At 32.1% G+C, this 18,742-nt stretch overlaps 1 protein-coding gene and 1 pseudogene across 3 annotated transcripts; both read left to right on the top strand.

The window, feature by feature from the left end:
- The first annotated feature begins 932 nt into the window (after nucleotides 1-932).
- Nucleotides 933-6,820, top strand: LOC148278205 (endoplasmic reticulum GDP-fucose transporter-like). Its single transcript, XM_088231761.1, has 2 exons — nucleotides 933-1,059; nucleotides 5,768-6,820. The coding sequence occupies exon 2, from the start codon at nucleotides 5,806-5,808 to the stop codon at nucleotides 6,817-6,819; it is 1,014 nt and encodes a 337-aa protein (XP_088087887.1). The 5' UTR covers nucleotides 933-1,059; nucleotides 5,768-5,805; the 3' UTR covers nucleotide 6,820.
- A 9,176-nt stretch (nucleotides 6,821-15,996) lies between these two features.
- On the top strand, nucleotides 15,997-18,403 carry LOC148278204 (UDP-xylose and UDP-N-acetylglucosamine transporter pseudogene; annotated as a pseudogene). Of its 2 annotated transcripts, none has more exons than XR_015823249.1 (2): nucleotides 15,997-16,185; nucleotides 16,943-18,403. The product of XR_015823249.1 is annotated as a UDP-xylose and UDP-N-acetylglucosamine transporter pseudogene, transcript variant X2 (transcript). The 2 variants fall into 2 exon arrangements; XR_015823248.1 differs by having other exon boundaries at nucleotides 16,005-16,181.
- Nucleotides 18,404-18,742: the final 339 nt, after the last annotated feature.

The following is an 18,742-nucleotide window of genomic DNA, read 5'->3' as shown; positions in this document are numbered from 1 at the left end:
CCACAACGTCCAATGATCCTAGTGAATCGTGGAAACTGTTAGCCAATAATTTTGACAATTAATCATTTAAGAGAAGTCGTATTTATTAGTAATATGAAAAAAGTATTATATCTTAAAATTCTCATACAGTTTGTTCCCATAGGCTCCCGATTGATTTTCGTAAATATCCCCTCTGCCTCACTTTGCTTTGTTTAAATATTTTAAAAGGGATAGATAAGTTTTTTTATAACGAAATATTGAAATCTAGGCTTTCGAAAAATATGCTATGCGCCCTCAGTTAATGCAAATCATCACTTTATGCACAATATCATGTGTATATTACTTTGTATATCTTACATTATATTGCATACAGCAAAAAGCATGTTTACTGATGTAGTTTTATTTATATGAATAAAATATACGTACAATTTGTTAATTTACATAGGCAAAAATAATTTTTCACGTTTTTTTTATTGTAAATAATACATTTTCACACCTCTTTCTTTACAAGTGTATTTTTATTCAATTATTTACATTAAATTTTTACAAAGAAAATTTTCGATCAAATACTGTAAGTGAAATTCATGGAAGACTTGTATTTAAATTATTTTCTCATATTATTCTTGGAATAATATTATATGGGTAGCTGTATTGTAAATAAAATAATTATTATAGAGTGTAAAGTGAGTTGACGAAAATAAAAATACAAATATGTATTGTGATTAAGCCTTTTAAGATACCGACAACAGTTTCCATAAAATATTAGTTACGTGTCAACTGAAATTAAAATAAATAAGTATTTATCATTGCCATCGCTTATATGAAATAATAATCATACAAACCTATGTACAACGGTACCTACAATAGATTTTCCTTATATTCCTATCAAACGTATTACGATTTAAATGTTGGCATCACTGCTATCTGACGTTACCCATAACGCCTCTAGCGGCACTTTGGAGAACTAACGCTTCGGCCTACAGCTGTCATTTGAGCCCAAACGTCCGAAATGTTGGCGTTATGTTTGTGTTCATTTACACCATTCGTGTTGTTTTAACAGTGTGACAGTGAAAATCTAAGGTAAATATTATATCATTTCATTTTTAATACACAGTTTTCTTATGTTTCAACTATTAATCGGATAAATGCGACCGTTTGTAGATCTAACCTCTAAGTGTTTGACATGTCTTAAGTCTTTCGGCCGTATTTTATGTGAGTATGATACTGTTCAAGGTTTTTGTAGAGAAGTACTCGTTAATATTGTGTCTTAGCTTATTATTATTATGCATGATCATTTCATTGTATTACTAAATCAGTATTTCTCTGGCCGTAACCTTCCGAATATCCACTATTACGGAATCTATCGAGTAGTTACGAAGAACTCCGAACGTCAAATTCGATACAAAATATTCATCTTGGACCTTATTTCTTGTTTCCCACATAAATAATACACCTACCAATACAACTTATCAATGATTGATTATTGTTATTAAATAGGAACCTATTTTTTATCGATTATTTGGATAATAAATATAATTTCTACCCATGAGTAATATTTATATGAATTATTTTCTTTGCACCGACTACTTTATATGCATAATATATCAAAAATAATAGCCGACTGATCTTTGAAACTTTGACCTATTTGTAAAAGAAAGATAAGAAATTGAAATAAACCGAGATTTATTATTGTTTATGATTTCGGAAGAGTTGGGTAGTTCGTAACATTTTTATCACCCTATCTAATATTTATTTGATAAATGAGGAAGTTCTTTTATTTTAATTTTATGTACCGTATTTATAATTATTATTACTGTCGGCCTCGTGGTGTAATGACCAGCTAGTTTGCGAGAGGTCTCGGGTTCGATTCCCTACATGGTTGGTATGAAATATTTATTTCAAAGTTTGTTTTCCCACTAGAATATTTCGTAGCCTTACCTGAAGCGTAAGACTGATCAGCTTACCTTCATCTAACAAAAGGATCAAGATACGCTGTGATTGGTGAACCAATGCAGTGGCCTATGCACCATTAAGTGTGGAAAGGGAATGATGATGACGATGATGATGTATCGTGCTATCACCGCTATGATTTAAAAAAAAATCTAATTTTAAAATAACTCCTCCCGTGACGTCACTAGTTGCCGTCGGTGAGATGTCCTGGCTGGTGAGTTCGCTTCCTAAAAACTGGAAATCTATCAAAACACATAACAACGCTTTAGTTGGCTGCAAGAACTCGTGACGTAGTTCAAAGTATTTTTATTTATTGGCTCTGCACTATTGAGCCATTTTACTGGAATAAAATTTATTATTATTAATTATAATTTTTCGTACATTTTCGAGAAATTCGCCTTATAATTAAATGCTCTAATTTTAACCGCATGTAAGAAAACATTTTTTATATCCAATTTCCCGTAGCACTGAACTTTCTCACCGTTTTTTTTACCAGTATTACAATACAACTTGTATAGCGCCGTTTTCCTAATACAAGAGCGCTTTAATTTAATTAAGATCCTTCTGAAAATAGTGTCGATCACAAAAACGGCATTTATCAATTTGCAGAAAACACCCACAGCACTAGAATAATCTTACGGTATTTAAAAATCATTAAAACTGCTCAAATACATAATTAGATTCTTGTTTACTATACAAAAAAACTAATGTATTCATTGTTTATTATTGATCAAAATCAAAAACATTCCAACGGTTGTGAATATTTTATTATTTACTATTTTCACAAAGGTGCTATTATCTCAGTTTCACGTTTCTATAGCTGGCTGCTTTTTGCATAACTACGTTCAATTGATTTTGAAGTTTTTTTGAAACCTGGTTTCACACTTCTGCTTTTAGTATTTTGTATTTATTTATTTATTTAAAGCCGTGTTTCGGATTTGCCTTGCTGAAAATAAAAGGTTTTTTTGTTTGGCGAGGAAAATAGTACTCATTCTGTGTATTATTTACAATTCATGTAATATTATAATATAATATTATGTGCTCACCATATTTTATTAGCAAAATTCTAAATCAACATTGTTTTCAGTTTGTTCAAATTTATGTAGATAAGGACCGAAATTTAACCCCTCGGGAGTTATTAAGATTTTTAGAGACGGGAAAATGGTAGTCTAGACGTTTACATGGCTTATGATCTGTCTAATTCAACCAGATAAATCTCACCCGCACCAATAAAGGTTTCAGCTCCTTAATTAACTGAACGGGTTATGGTTCTGTGACTAGTGTGACTCGCGGATCAAAGATCCAAGATGCGAACCCCACTTTACCTCAACTTGAATCTCATGTTCTTATACTGAGTTATTTACAACTTGTTGAAAATGACCCTCAAAAATGGAAATATTTAGGTAAATTATGGAAACGCATAATATATTTCTTTTTCGATTTAAAAAAAAAACATGAAAACCTACACATGGAAGAATTAAAGAAACATGCAGAATGGTGAATATTACACAGTGTGTACCAGCCAATGACAGTTTATAAACTTTGTAAATGCCTAGACTTCAATATTACCTTCTTTAAAAATGTTCTCCATCTATAGTATGTTACAATATACTATCCAAACTATCTTTTAATGTTCCTCCAAAAGTTCTTAGGAATAACCTTCTCCTTCATACTCCTCTTGTCTCATGTAATTATAAAAAAAAACATATTTGGCGAACTTCCAATAATTTTAATGTAATAACAAAATCACTGTGACTTATAAATATCTATTGTGACGGGTCCCGTGAATAGTTCTCGCCCTCCAAACACAGCAAAAGTTTACATTTTGCTAAATCTCCCTCCAAGCCCAGATCAGTAAAGTACCTGCCCTTACCGCCACCAATAAGGGCAGATATGAAGGTCATATAAACGTCAGTAAAATGTTGTTATAAATTGAATATTACAGCCAGAATTATCCTCTTTCTAAAAAAAATATAATACAATTCTATACAAAAAAGTTTGAACTAAGTATTACCGAAGGCATAATTTTACGTAGAAATAAAGGAAAATGTCACAAAAATGTATGTGATTTCAAATGCTTGTATTTCTTTTCAAAAACAAAAAAATAAGGTTTTGTTGCCGCCACTTTCATGTTAAATTTATTATCTTCAAATTATTAAAACAAATTTTAGTTTAATACTTAGTCTTTATAGAGATCTCAGATACCTAAGTTAAGTCTAAATTTGAAATGGCGTAATCTGCCGGTTTAAAAGTAACTATATTTTAGTTACATAAAACTTAAAAAAAATTTTTTTACTACAAATACCTTTGAACATTATTGTTTTTATCTAATTTATGTTTTTTTATTTTTTTATTACTGCACTATTAAAAAAAACCTTCGTTTTAAAATAGCAAAATCGTATGATTTCCGAATTTTGCGCGAGTTTTACCAGACTACAGCCTTAAGCATCACATTAACATAGAATGTGTATAAATGTTTCCTCATCTGCACTGCAGAACCTACGTCTAGAAGTTTCGGAAAAAAACATTCTAGCAAGGTGTTGGTCCAATCTGCGGTGCCCTGTAAGAGCTCTAGTGAGGGTTCATTTAATTTTGGCTGAGCTTTATTAGGTCGAAGGCAAACCTTTGCGAGAACCCTTTTATCAGTTCCTTCGCATGGTGCTGGCCAGGTACTTTTTGCCAGAGCATAAAGCTCTGCTTGCTGGCTTCTTTTGGATTTAGAGCATTGGCTTATTTATTTTGTTTTTTTTGGATATAATAAATGTAGCCGTTGGTTATCCAAAGAAATAATTTAAAAAAAACAAATAAATGCTAATCTACAATATTAAGAATGTATTAAAAAGTTCTCAAATGCCCCGTGTAACGGAAAAAAATGATTTCGTAATTCTCTTAAATATCATTGAAAAGTGAATGTACGACATGTACGTCTTTTTTACTTACTGCTGGCCGAAAATTGCATTATTACAGAATGGTGTCATTGGTGTTCATAATTAGTTGAACAAGTAACTAATTAGTTTGTCTTACTAGGTGCCATTACGAGTACAACGCAAACGGTCGCATTGATCAACTTATTTTCATTTCCAAATGTTTCTTTCATTGACATATTAATACATATACATGCCCTGCTCTCTTGGCCAAACGCTCAGTCATGCCCGACGTGTAATTAGTCGTTCTTTGACCGCCAGCTAGGCGTGACGTTTAGAATCGAAACAAAAATGCCCACTTGTGTCATGAAAACGTGTAATATCCTTTCGGATAAATATTGTCAAAATAATTTTGTAACTTGTCACTGGTAAATATTTCTCCATGAGTGATTAACAAAGCTTAATATTCTAATATAACAAGCAAACGCTTAATACTCAATACATTTTTTTTGTAAACGTCAAACTACGCCTAGCGGCGCGATCGCGAAGATCTTCTTAGTTACAGTGATGCACTGATAGAAATACGTTTTTAAAATGTAATAAATGTGAGTTTATATTATCTTATCATTCCTCAAAATCCAATGAAAAGAAATAAATGGGTCGAAATTATAAATAATTCAAGGAAAAAACCTGATTTGGATCAACCAAAAACGAAAGTTTTTGAACATACAAACTTTTTTATGTACCAAAAATGAGTATCATTCATTGTTTGGTAGCATATGCATGCTCGTTGAATGTAGTCCTGGTTTAAATAAATAAACTCAGTAATTATTGGTACGTTTTCGTGTCTCTCTAAAAAATATTTTTCTCTGTAGGGCGTGTTTATGTATTGTATGTCAATGGTTTCTTTGATTAAATCAAATTATCATCGACAATATATTTTGTTTTTTTTTTATCAAATGTGTTTTTTCCAGTTTACTTTTGACCGGGATATTTTCATACATCACCCAAGATGAATATGATGGCGCTGATCGGGGTAGCCGGTGTCTTCATCGGCTGCTGCTCCAACGTCTACTTCCTGGAGATGCTGGTCAAGGTGGACCCTGGCTCCGGGAACCTCATCACATTCGCCCAGTTTGTCTTCATCAGCGCCTTCGGTTTCATCTTCACATCCAAGTTTGGAACAGCTAAACGCAACATCCCGTTTAAGGACTACGTCACCTTAGTCGTGTTTTTCTTTTTGACGAGTGTCGCGAACAACTACGCCTTTGATTTTAACATCCCCATGCCCTTGCACATGATATTCAGAGCCGGCTCCCTCATGGCGAACATGGTGATGGGAATCATAATTTTGAAGAAGCGGTATGTTCCGCTGAAGTATTTATCCGTGATAATGATTACTATAGGAATCGTCATTTGCACCGTTCAGTCAGGAACTGAAGTGAAAGCTCACGGCTCCGAAAAGCGGACAGCTGAAGAAGACGCCGCGCTGAGGGGCATGGACGTCTTTTGGTGGGCAATGGGCATAGCAATATTGACCTTCGCTTTGTTCCTTTCGGCGCGCATGGGGATATTCCAAGAAACTCTGTACCAAAAGTACGGGAAGTATCCGTGGGAGGCGCTTTTCTACACGCACGCGTTACCTCTTCCTTTATTCGTCTTTCTCGCGCCTAATCTTTGGCAGCACTGGGTTCTGAGCGGGGAGAGTGTCCCCATGGAATCCTTCTTTGGCCTGCCATCAGCTAGATTTTACCTCCTCGGCAATGTCATAACCCAGTGGATGTGTATAGGCAGTGTGTACATTCTGACGACAGAGTGCACGTCCCTAACGGTAACTCTAACAGTGACCCTGCGCAAATTCGTCTCCTTAATCTTCTCAATTCTTTGGTTCAGGAATCCATTCACTTTGGCGCATTGGATAGGAACGCTTCTAGTCTTTTTTGGAACTATGATATTTACGGAACTTTTGCAGAAGTTTGTCGCGTTTGTACTCCCACAAGCGCCGACCAAGGAAAAAAAGAAATAAATATATTCATGGTTTATTGGATTCAACATTTTTTACGAACTATTTTTTTAAACCGAATGCAACTATACGCCTTTAGTAACAAATATAAATATCTTAATTCTATAGTCGAGGGCAACAAGATCAAAATCAGGGTTAGGATATATATCCGATATAAAATATATCATAAAGTTATTTTTATTTTGTTAGAATATTGAATGAAATATTTAAAATACAGTTTAATTAGGTTGTACACTATATGTCTTGAATTACAACGGATAAAACAGAAAGCAATCTCTCATCAAGTTAAATATTGGAATATCCTCAAACGACAAGAAATCTTCATTAGCATCTGTGACCAATGCCTCCTAAACCCAATTCAATCCAGTATATCTGTCTTCGGGGTGTCAAAATATTTAAAGAGGAATACCAGTTTTGCGGCCTTTACATTACCTAGCCTATCTCCATGTTTGGTCTAAACCGAACCTAAGGATAAAAGAATCTCTTAAGAGCTGCTGTTGTTGTATTATTCCTCTTGCTCCGGGTGGATCCCCGTTTCGGTCCACAACATAACAAACGCGACTTTATGGTGTCCGGAGAATATCAGTAAAGTTACACACGGAGAGACGAGGGAATGTCTCGTAAAAACAAAGACACATAGTGAGTTATAAATATTGATTTATTATATTGGCAATAAATATATATAGCGATGTATATCCTTTGAACCCTGATAAAAAGTAAAACTAAATCAATACAACATAGGTACCTGACTTTCAGGCCACTTTATATGTTGCTGCTTAGTATGCGCTATGTACCGTCTCCGTATTATGAAATATTTCTAATATTTATATTTAATTATGTTTTGTATTCGAGTGTATTAACCTAAGGCCATCCAACCTTGTTATATTATAATGACTCTGTTTACATTACATGTAGATTAAAGATTTTATCAAACATTGTCAGAATACCACTAGACGTAATGTATGTATAAATTATGTAAGTAGTGTAAATTACGATAGTCAATAATATACTATACTATAATAATATTATGTACTCCTAAAACGAGAAGATCAAAAATGTGTGTGAACTGTATATTTTTTGTTTTTTTATGTAATTATAATTGTCGGCCTCGTGGTGTAATGGTCAGCGCGTTTGCCTACCATACAATAGGTCTCGGGTTCGATTCCCGACATGATTGACATGAAATATTTATTTAAAGACGTGTTTTCACACTAGATTATGTCATAGTCCCCGGACTGGCACCCGGAGCGTAAGACTGATCATCTTACCTTTATGTAACAAAAATGATCAAGATACGCTGCGATTGGTGTACCAATGCAGCACCCTATTTAAAACTCCATAGTTAATGATTTTAATAAAATATCAATAAAAATGCATCGGTTAATATATTATTTACAATATATTGTGTTTATATTTGCGTTCTTATGATTTACCCAAATATTTAATTTTGAAGGCCATTTTTAACGAGTTCTAAATAACTCCCTATTAAGCTAGGGTTTCCTAGGACAGCGGTGCCCGTATTTTAACGGCCGTAGTGAACGGTGATGCGGTAGACAGCCGTCGTAATGGTGACTAGAGTATGGTTTCCTAGAAAAACGGTGTTATCAACACCATTTAACACCGTTTCCCTAGGAAACCACTCTCTAGTCGACGTTACGACGGCTGTCCACTGCATCACCGTTCACTACGACCGTTAAAATACGGGCACCGCTGTCCTAGGAAACCCTAGCTTTAGAAAATGAGAATCAAGTTGGGGAAGAGTGGGATTTGAACCGCGGACCTTTGAGCTGTGAGTCCGATACACTAGCCACGGGACTACAACCCGATTCATTTACACTAGAATATTTCATAGTCCCTGGACTGGCACCCGGAGCGTAAGACTGATCATCTTACCTTCATGTAAAAAAAATGATCAAGTTTGCGATTGGTGTACCAATGCAGTGCCCTATGCACCATTAGGTGCAGAAAGGGAATGATAATGATGATTATTATATTTTTATCAATTATATTAGCATTTACTTCGTAACGCTTTTTGAATTACTGTTAAATATAAATGAAGTTATTATTTTCACGTAATTTCACATTATATTGTGCGCTTACGCATTGAAGAATAAAGTTTTATGGCATAATTTGTTTTTTTTTGTGTAAATTTTTTTAGTAATTTCTACTTATGGAACGGCTTAATTATACGCTTCCATATGAGCCCATTGCAAGATAAGGAAACCAACTTACAGATCAGTCAAACTTTTGTATTTAGTTTTAACTCTATGAGCTTTTTGCTTTTTACCAAACCATTTTGCTATTTTTAATTCAAATGAATGTTTTGAACATAAAAACTAAGAAAAATACTTATTTGCGTTCTTATAATTTACCCAAATATTTAACTTTGAGGCCCATTTTCAACGAGTTGTGAATATCTCACTATTAGAAAAATTAAATCAAGTTAGGGTAGAGTGGGGGTCGAACTTCAGACTCAGACGAACTCTGATCCGTGAGTCCGCGACACTAGCCACGGGATCACTACCCAATTGTATTATTGATAATACTGATGATAGACATGTAATATTAGCAATGAGTTTACTCAACTTTTAAAATGTCAGCTTGTCCCTTCACCTGCAATGGGCTCATATTGTAAAAATACTTGTAACATTTTAAAAACAAATATGATTCCGTGTCGAAATTCTCTGCTTAATTATTATTTTGTGTTATATTATTATATACATTCTTTTTTATTATTATGAAGTTTCAAATACGGTTCTAAAAATACACAAAACTTATACATATTACTATCTGAAAACGATAGAAAACTGTGATTGATAGAAAATATAGATTGATTTTGTAATTGAATTTTCTTCCTGTCCTTTTCATGGTGAATAGGTTACCACGTTCGCCAGCTATGTATGAAATACTAGGGTCGATCCCGACGATGCCAAAGTCGATAATTTTTTTTCTTATGCAATAATTCATCAAATTAGTATGCATTTATTTAGTGTTTTACACACCATCAAATCAAGTATGAAAAATAACGCATATGTATAGACGTAAAAATATGTTATATTATTATGTTTTTTTTTATTTAAAAAAATATTTGAGTCAGTGAATAGATTTTTTTGCTACAAAATATCTGTGCAATAGGTAATGTTTAAATAATTATATTGACCCGCTTTTTTCATACAATGTACGCATAATAAACATAGTTTATTATTATTTCAACTACGTTATATATTATCTTGCAGCTATAAAAAAAGTATTATGTTATTTTTATTTACGGTTGTTTCATGAAATAAAATGTTTGTTTTTATATTGATGTGCTATGTGTTATTCTTGAACGATATTCTTGTTTTGTACAATATTATTTTAATATATTATTCGTCCTAACTCAACACATGACTTTAGTCCCACGAAGTTGAGACTTGTATCTCAATAAATGTAAATAAAATTATACTGTGAAAAGATAAATAATAGTAAATATGTGAATATATGTATGACTTTGTCGGGTCGAGATGAATAAATCGGAAACATAAAATAATAAAAAAATGTGCACTCGTAAATGTTACTTTAATAAATAGACATTTTTATTATCCAAGTAGTTAAACTATTGTACTGCATTTCATTCCCGGCTAACTAGCGTACGAACCCCGTATAAACCAAGCAAAGCATTACATTAATTGATTATATAATTAAAAAAAAAAAATTTCATTTATTTGAATACACAGTAGTAAATGAGCCGTCGTGATCGTAGAACAATGACGGATGTGCGAAAAAGCGACATTTACTGTCTTTTATGTTTAATCTTTAGAAAGGTTTTAAAAGGCTTTATGTTCCTGGTTTGAAAAAAAAATATGTATAAGTATCAAATGATATACTTTTGTACTTATTAAGTTGTGACAAAAAGTGTCAATAAAGCTTTTAAATCGCTCTCACGTAAAGTTGAAGAAAATCTCATACGTCGTTGTTCTACGATGTTCATGACAAAGTGTATCTACGGTATTGCTTAAGTCTTGCAAGTTCCAGGACCCCGATTACAATCGTAATTTAACATTTATCTTCAATTTTATCTACAAAGTAAAATTACGTTTTCTGTATGAAAAGCAGAATATGCATGCAATTTTTTCCTCTAAACGCGTTTAATTATAGGTTACCGACGAAGATACTTTAAATGTTCATGCACATATACCTTTTTTCGTACTCAAATATCTGTTTTTATTTATAGACAGTCGAAGAAAACTCTGTTTACTTCCCATTGCAATCGGGGCCCAGATTTGCTTTTAGGTTCCACAGATTAATAATTATGCGATAAAACTATTTTACTTTACGCATTTAAAAATATGCAAGTACTCGACACATGAACCATGCAACAATCGACGACACACCACAAACCGATAATAGAATCACAAGACACGAAGATAACTAAAAAAGTACAAACTAAGGACAAATAACTAATGATTACCCACTCTATAGTGATTGCCTGCTATCATTTGATTTAATAAAACATCCATATAATTCACCGAAATATTTAGGGTGTTTTTTTTAATATTAAACTAGCTTAACTCGGACACGCTTAGCAGTGGCAATAGAAAACTAACTATTGAAAATAGTTGTGTCATTTTTCAGATAAAATTAAATTTTTAAATCCTATCAAATTCTTTTTATTCTTGATGGTACGAAAAATTAAGTTTTGGTACTTTGGCTAAAATAGGTAAAATGGCAGCACAAAGTAAAACTGCCATTCAGTACTTGTTAACTATGACAAATTATGAGTCAATTTAAAACGCATAGTATGTTCCGTTAAAACTTCTGAATAAAAAATACATAAAAACACTCTTCTATTAAAATGCAATGTTTTGTTAAAATTTGAGTCAGTCTATCGATTACTTTCCGAGATTTGCGGCCACAATCATACGGGACCTAAATAAATAAAAACGTTCTTGCTAAAAAAAAAATGTTTTATGAATGTTTTTTTACGAAATTGGCCAATCGCTGTAATTTCAGGAGTTTAAAAAAAAAATATATTCACTACGTTATAGTTTAATTGATTTAATGCACAAGTATAAGAGAGGTCAATAGATAATGATTTCATATTAAACAATTTTATTGTTATTGGATGAGTAAGGTCAAACTACAACATTCAAAATCAAAATACAGCAATCTTTATTTATTTATTTGTTCACGTAATTACACATATTACAAAAAATAATAATAACGTATCCCTAACTCTATGAGGCCAAGAGTCCTGTGTTGCGTTAAGATACAGCATTATAGAAAGTGGAAGCATGCATATTATTAATCATAAGCTACTTAACTTTATACCATTTTTGGTTTAAGTAAATTGGAATATTATGCAATTAAGACCTATAACCTGCTTTCCCGGTTCTTAAGACAATAAGTCACAAAACATGTTTAAAAAAGCTATTAAGAATGGATAATGGAGACAGGTAGAAGTAAAATGGATTGTGCCGTTTGGTCAAACCAATTTTGAATTCTCTTCTCTATTAGAATTACTTTTGTAAATTTATCGTTTTATATAATACTTAAATTTTCTTGTCAAATTTTTATAACATCTTTTCGACTTTTGTATGTCTTCCGATTTCAAGACTTATATGTTTTTTTGTCAGGAGACTAATTACACTATCATGCAAATCACACTGTACACCTTCAATTTAGTAGTTGCGCAAAATTATAACCAACGTAGGTACGTCGCGAAACCGGTAGACATAGAAAAATTTGGAAAATTGTTATACACACATGTTTATTAACATTTATCAATACATGTTAATTTTTAAAGTATATTTTTATATTGTTTTGCCTAAACAAAATACATTATTGTATTCACATATACAGGTTGACATATACAGAGTGAAACTGAACCCGTCATAGCAAATTCGCACATAAAAGAGGTCATTTGCTAATTATTGGATCTTACTTTTCCTAGGTAAAGTTTTATAGTTTGGGAGATATTTAAATTTTATACTTTATTGAGATTTTTCTGAAATTCGACCTTCAAGCGTTCAGAACTTTAGGTTTTTTCATTATTTGTCGGTATTCATAAACATATGTGATCAAAATAAGTCGGAACTTCCCCCAAACTAGGGTTAGTAAATAAGATATTACGCTTTAAAAAAAATACTTTAAAAAAAAACTTTACGATCAAATTCAACCTGTAATAAAAAAAAAAAGGTGTTTCAAAATTTTTTTCTACTTTCAGTTAGTTCCCTAGTTCGTTACCTTTATTTTTAAATCGTGATATCTTATTTTTCAATCGTAGTTTGAGAGAAGTTCCGACGTATTTTAACCACAAATGTTTATGACTACCAACAAATAGTAAAAAAAAAGAAAAAAAAATAAAGTTCTGAATGCTTACAGGTAAAATTTTGAAAAAAACCCAATAAAATATGAAAATTGACATGTCTCCCAAACTATAAAACTTTAGCTAAGGAAAGTAAGGTTCAATAATTAGCAAATGACCTCCTCTATATGCGAATTTGCTATTGCGGGTTCAGTTCCAGTCACCCTGTATATACTTATACTATACAAAAAAAATCTGTACTCTCTTGCAGTAAAAAAAAAAAAAGGTATTGTTAAGTTTTCTCGGCTCGGAAAAATTACGTGTCCTCACTAGGTTACCCTAGTGAGGAACACGTAATTTTTTTATGTTATTGTAAAAAAAATATAAATAAAATATACTTGTATATTCCTTATTATTGTATTTATTGCTTTTTTAAACGGGTGCACTTTCACGTAGCGATTGTTTAAATAAATTGGATTTTTTATTATGTACTATGCACAACTAATACCCGTATTTAGAAACAAAACGACGACGCGGAAAGAACATCTTCATCTCATATGCAAAAAATAATTTAAAGGTGAGGAGGGTAGGATATTATTTTTCTCGCACTGAGTTTTGTCTCTGAATACTGATATAAGAATAAAATAAGTGTAAAAATGTATGCACATAAGTTCTTTCAATGCATTGTTGGTGTATATTGTTACGTATACTGACGTCATAAGCAATAAAAGCAGCTATTTACAAAAGTCATATTTTGAGATATGACACTTTTTAGTATTGAGCAAATTTAAAAAAAGCGGTGTAAAATCATGAGTAAAAACACAGTACTTATGTCAATTATTTCTAAAGCATAAAACCTGTGTGTGTCACATCTACACTGAGTTTTTGCTTTTGGATCTCTAGATATTGCGTTATTGCTTAAAACATTTTATAGTTTTTCGTACTGATACGTTTTTTTTACTACTTATTTATTTATACTTGTATATCAAATGGTTCGAAATTTCTTTTATAGTACATTACCTCATTTTTAACGCATTTTGTAGTTTTTTCTTATGACATCAGTATAGCCAAGAGACAGTTAGAAATTTATCGATATTTATGGATGGACATTATAATTTATTATACCGTAATTGGATCAATAAAATAATATCCTCATGTATCAATTTAAGTTAATAATATAAGGTTTTTAATAAGGATTATTCAAAATAAATAAATACCTACATAATGAAAATATGTGATAGGAACACCATCGACATAGTATTTTTATTTGTTTCTGTAATGCATAATTCATTTTAATAAATTTAAATGTTTATTCAGGAAAAATAGTTTTCCTTTATCTCCTTGATGATTTTTTTTCCCAATTTCAGAATAAAAACTTAGCACGGTGAGTTACCAAAGAGATGACCCTTTTTACACTATTTTTTCCGTGTCCAGGGGAATTGAAAATACAGTTTTGTATGTGATGTAGAATCAGAATCTTGGACGACTTGCTGTCTGCTCTCCGGTAAAAATCCTAAAAAAGAACTGAGGTAAGTTTGCAGTGGTTGGCGCGTTCACCTACCATTCTTCTCCTGGGTTCGAATCCTGAGGGGCTGAACGTGAAATATTGGTTTTATATGTGGTTGAACCCTGCAATTGTAGTGCCAATGCTCTGCCTTATGTATTACTGGGTGCGGATTAGGAAAGGTTTTTTGTTGATATTTTTAACACCCACAAAGCTTTTACCTACATACATACAAACGATATAAAACATAAGTACATAAACAATGTACAATTTAAGAAATATAGAATAAATTAAGGCAGGCTAGAGTTAATTAGACGGCTAACTCTGAAACTGGGTTCGCTGGTTCGATTCTCGCCATTTGCAAGAAAAAATCAAAATATTATTATTCTTAAAGGCGGGGTCAGTGATATATAAGCTCTTGACGTCACTGCGACCTGTGAAGATCTGTTGTGAGGGGCCTTGTGAATAGTTCTCACCAAAAAAGCCAAAAAATCCGTATAAGATTTTCTTCTTTTCAGCATTTAGTAATGAAATACAAAGAATCATAGTGTTTACTGTGTAAGTGATAAAATTATTCGTTAAATGTTTTAAAAATATATAAAACAACTTTTTTAGCTGATGAATATATATATTAGATATTAACATAAGTTGTGTCCGTTTTTTCCAAATTTAAAAATGAGCGGTAAAAGAATCGTCTAAAATGCTCACGTTCGCCTACTTTACATTCCATTTTGAAAGCCAAAAAAATAATCAATGTAATGGAATGTAAAAGCAAACACAATATCTTGTAGAGCAAAAAAAATATTTCGAGAGACCTTTTCCACTTTTTAAAAAGTTTGGTGCTCATTTTAAATTTGGACAAAAACGGTCACAACGTATGTAAACACCCAATATAAGAAATAAGAAATATTTAAAATCATCTGAATATGATTCCGACGTGTCTATTTGCAGCATTCTTGGAGGAGGGTACGAATATGTGTTTTGGTGGTTTACTGAGAAATGCTGATTTTAAAGTTACCTTCTCGAAGTGTAGTAATTACTTCACATATGTCATTGTACTATATTTCCGAGTACGCGGCTTAGTACTTAACTGTATTTACGCAATGATTTCTAAGAATGTTTCATAACAACATAATAACACGTCGGATTATATTTGATGTCCATTATTCCTACTTAATATAAGAAAATACAAAACGAGAACCAACTAAATTAGTCAAATTAATGCTCAATTAAATCGGGTTACGATTTGTTAATTTTTTCATTGTTTGTGTGACGTATTTATCGATTGTTAGATGGCATTTCTACATTGTTTTATCAGCTGGGAAATGTTTATCAATAGCTATCTATCTCCCCATTGGCTCGAACATTGGCGATTATCTCTACCGGTGATAACGCTCCATAGTTATTAATAATTGATAACATAAAAATAGTCGCGTTTTCCGTTTTGATTCACTTCTTCATACATAAATCAGTATAAGTATTCGAAATAAACCCACGTGTATAGTTGTTTTGATTGGATTCATAAATAAACCTCTGTTAGTAATTCACAGTGGATTGCGGATACTCACAAGAACCGTAGGTTTATGTATATCTTTTGTTTGAAATAATTTAAATAATGTTCTCGAAATTGATCGAGATAAAAAGTATGCTACTATAGACTTATTTTTTACAAATATTTTTGGTTATTTAACTCATAGATATATTTCGAACCGTATTGGCTATTTTACTGTATGGTGCGTTGTTTTGCCCCGCAAGGGTAATTAATCCTTTAATTATTGTTTCGCTAAAAACAAGCATTTATATGATTCGTTAAGGCAAATCTTGGTACCTACAAGTAGGTTCTAAAACAAATCATTTGATTTATTTACTATTATTGAACATTTGAGGCATAAAATATACTTTGATTAGATGCAGAAGTTAATACCTTTAGCAAATCCTGTTAATTTTTTACTTTTAAAAGCTTAAGACTGTTTTACCACAAATAGTGGTTTGTAATCAATGTAATGTTTTTCTAATAAATTTACCGCTGAATATTAATTATATTTCAAGTAGTTACGTTAACCAATAAGTTTCGTATTAGAAACTTGTAACTCTTTTATTGCATTTTCACGTATTTACAACCGGCACGATTTTTTCTGTCCTTGTAGAATACACGATAAGAAACCTGCTAAAACTTGTCTATTTTACTAAACGTTACAAAAATGCATTAATACTTCGAATACGAACCCAGTCATAAACAGTTATTTGAATGGTAGTTAAAATTTAAGTATTATTTGCGCATTTAGGTTTAAAACTTTGCAATACCTTGACTAACAGTTTTTGTTTCCGTTCTCTAGTTCTACACATTGAAATCGTAACGAGGGGAAAAGGATTATGAAAATCAAAAGATTTTCACAGACAATCAAGATACAAGAAAAAATAAACGTAAAAAATAACTCAGTGTTTTGATGAAACGTGGAAGAAGTATGATGCGTTTAATTGCATTATGTTCAGATATTAGCGCATGTAGTATAACTATTTAACAACAGTGGTTATTGAGTGTTAATTTTTTAAAATCAGTTTTGGAAGTCGTATCAAAATGGAGACCAAAGGAGTGCTCGCTCTGTTAAGTGTGTTCATATTTTGCTGCTCAAATGTTTATTTCCTCGAGGTGTTAATCAGAGAAGACCCTGGAATTGGAAATCTAATCACATTTCTGCAATTTGTATTCATCAGTATCCATGGCTTCATCTTCACTTCAAAGTTCGGCACCGCGAAGAGATTCATTCCCATGAAGATGTATATCTCTCTTGTCCTGCTATTTTTCTTCAGCAGTGTGGCTAACAATTACGCTTTTAATTTTAACATCCCGATGCCTCTACATATGATTTTTCGTTCCGGTTCCCTCATGGCGAATATGGTTTTAGGTGTGATTATTTTGGATAAGAAGTATTCGGCCTTGAAGTATGTGTCTGTTATTTTGATAACTCTCGGGATAATTGTGTGCACTATCGAAACCGGTACACTCGTGAGGGAGAATTCTAAAAATGTTACATCGGTGCAAGGTTCCGAAGCCTCTTTTCCTGATTCTTCCGAAGACTTGTTTTGGTGGTTGATTGGAGTGACCATTTTGACCATTTCTTTGTTTCTTTCGGCGAGGATGGGTCTGTTCCAGGAAACGCTGTACCAGAAGTATGGGAAATATCCCTGGGAAGCTTTGTATTATACTCATATAATGCCTCTACCACTGTTTGCCTTCATATACCCCAGCTTATGGAATCACTGGGTTCGCAGTGGCCAGAGCGAACCATATATAGAAGCTCTTGGAATAACAACGACAAGATTATATCTCTTACTAAATACCATAACTCAATGCTTCTGTGTGGGTTCTGTATATGTTTTGACAACAGAATGCACTTCTTTGACGGTCACGTTGACTGTTACTCTCCGTAAGTTTTTATCTCTAATATTCTCCATAATCTACTTTCAGAATCCCTTTACACCTCTCCATTGGTTAGGTACTCTGTGTATCTTCATCGGGACTCTTATATTTACGGAATTGTTGCAAAAGTTGATCGCCTTCGTGAATCCCGATACTAAGTACAGTAGGCTAGAAATGGAGGTTAAAGATGTTGAAAATGTTCACATAAAAAGATGATGACAGTTGCTTAATTTAAGCATACATCAATACAAGTTTTAAAGACATTTTTAAGTGCATATATTTATTTTTACATACTTATACTGTTGATGTTTTTTGTAGATATTTCTCGATAAAACTCCATCGTCGATAATTTTAATATTAAATACCATTAAAACTTTATCGTTTAGTTTTTATTTTTAATTTTATTTATTTATTTACACTCTTTATCAAAATACAATTTTACGTTTACGTTGCCCAGCTCACAAGGGTACATACCTCGTTCCAAGCTAGGCAATTACATTTTAATGTATTATAATAGTTAACAAATTAATAGAAAGCATAGACAAATAAAATATCAACTTATTCGTATACACATTTTGATACATATACATACACACATACACATATATATACACACATATACTCATACACATACATACACCCATGCACATACACATACATACATTCATAAAATTTTTTTTTTACTAATTGATTTATTTATTGACAGTTTAGTAGA

The sequence above is a fragment of the Micrasema longulum genome, unplaced genomic scaffold (assembly GCF_059751315.1).
Source record: "Micrasema longulum isolate JH-2025_06_02 unplaced genomic scaffold, ASM5975131v1 h1tg000913l, whole genome shotgun sequence".
NCBI classification, from domain to species: Eukaryota; Metazoa; Arthropoda; class Insecta; order Trichoptera; family Brachycentridae; genus Micrasema; species Micrasema longulum.
This window is presented reverse-complemented; position numbering and strand designations above follow the sequence as displayed.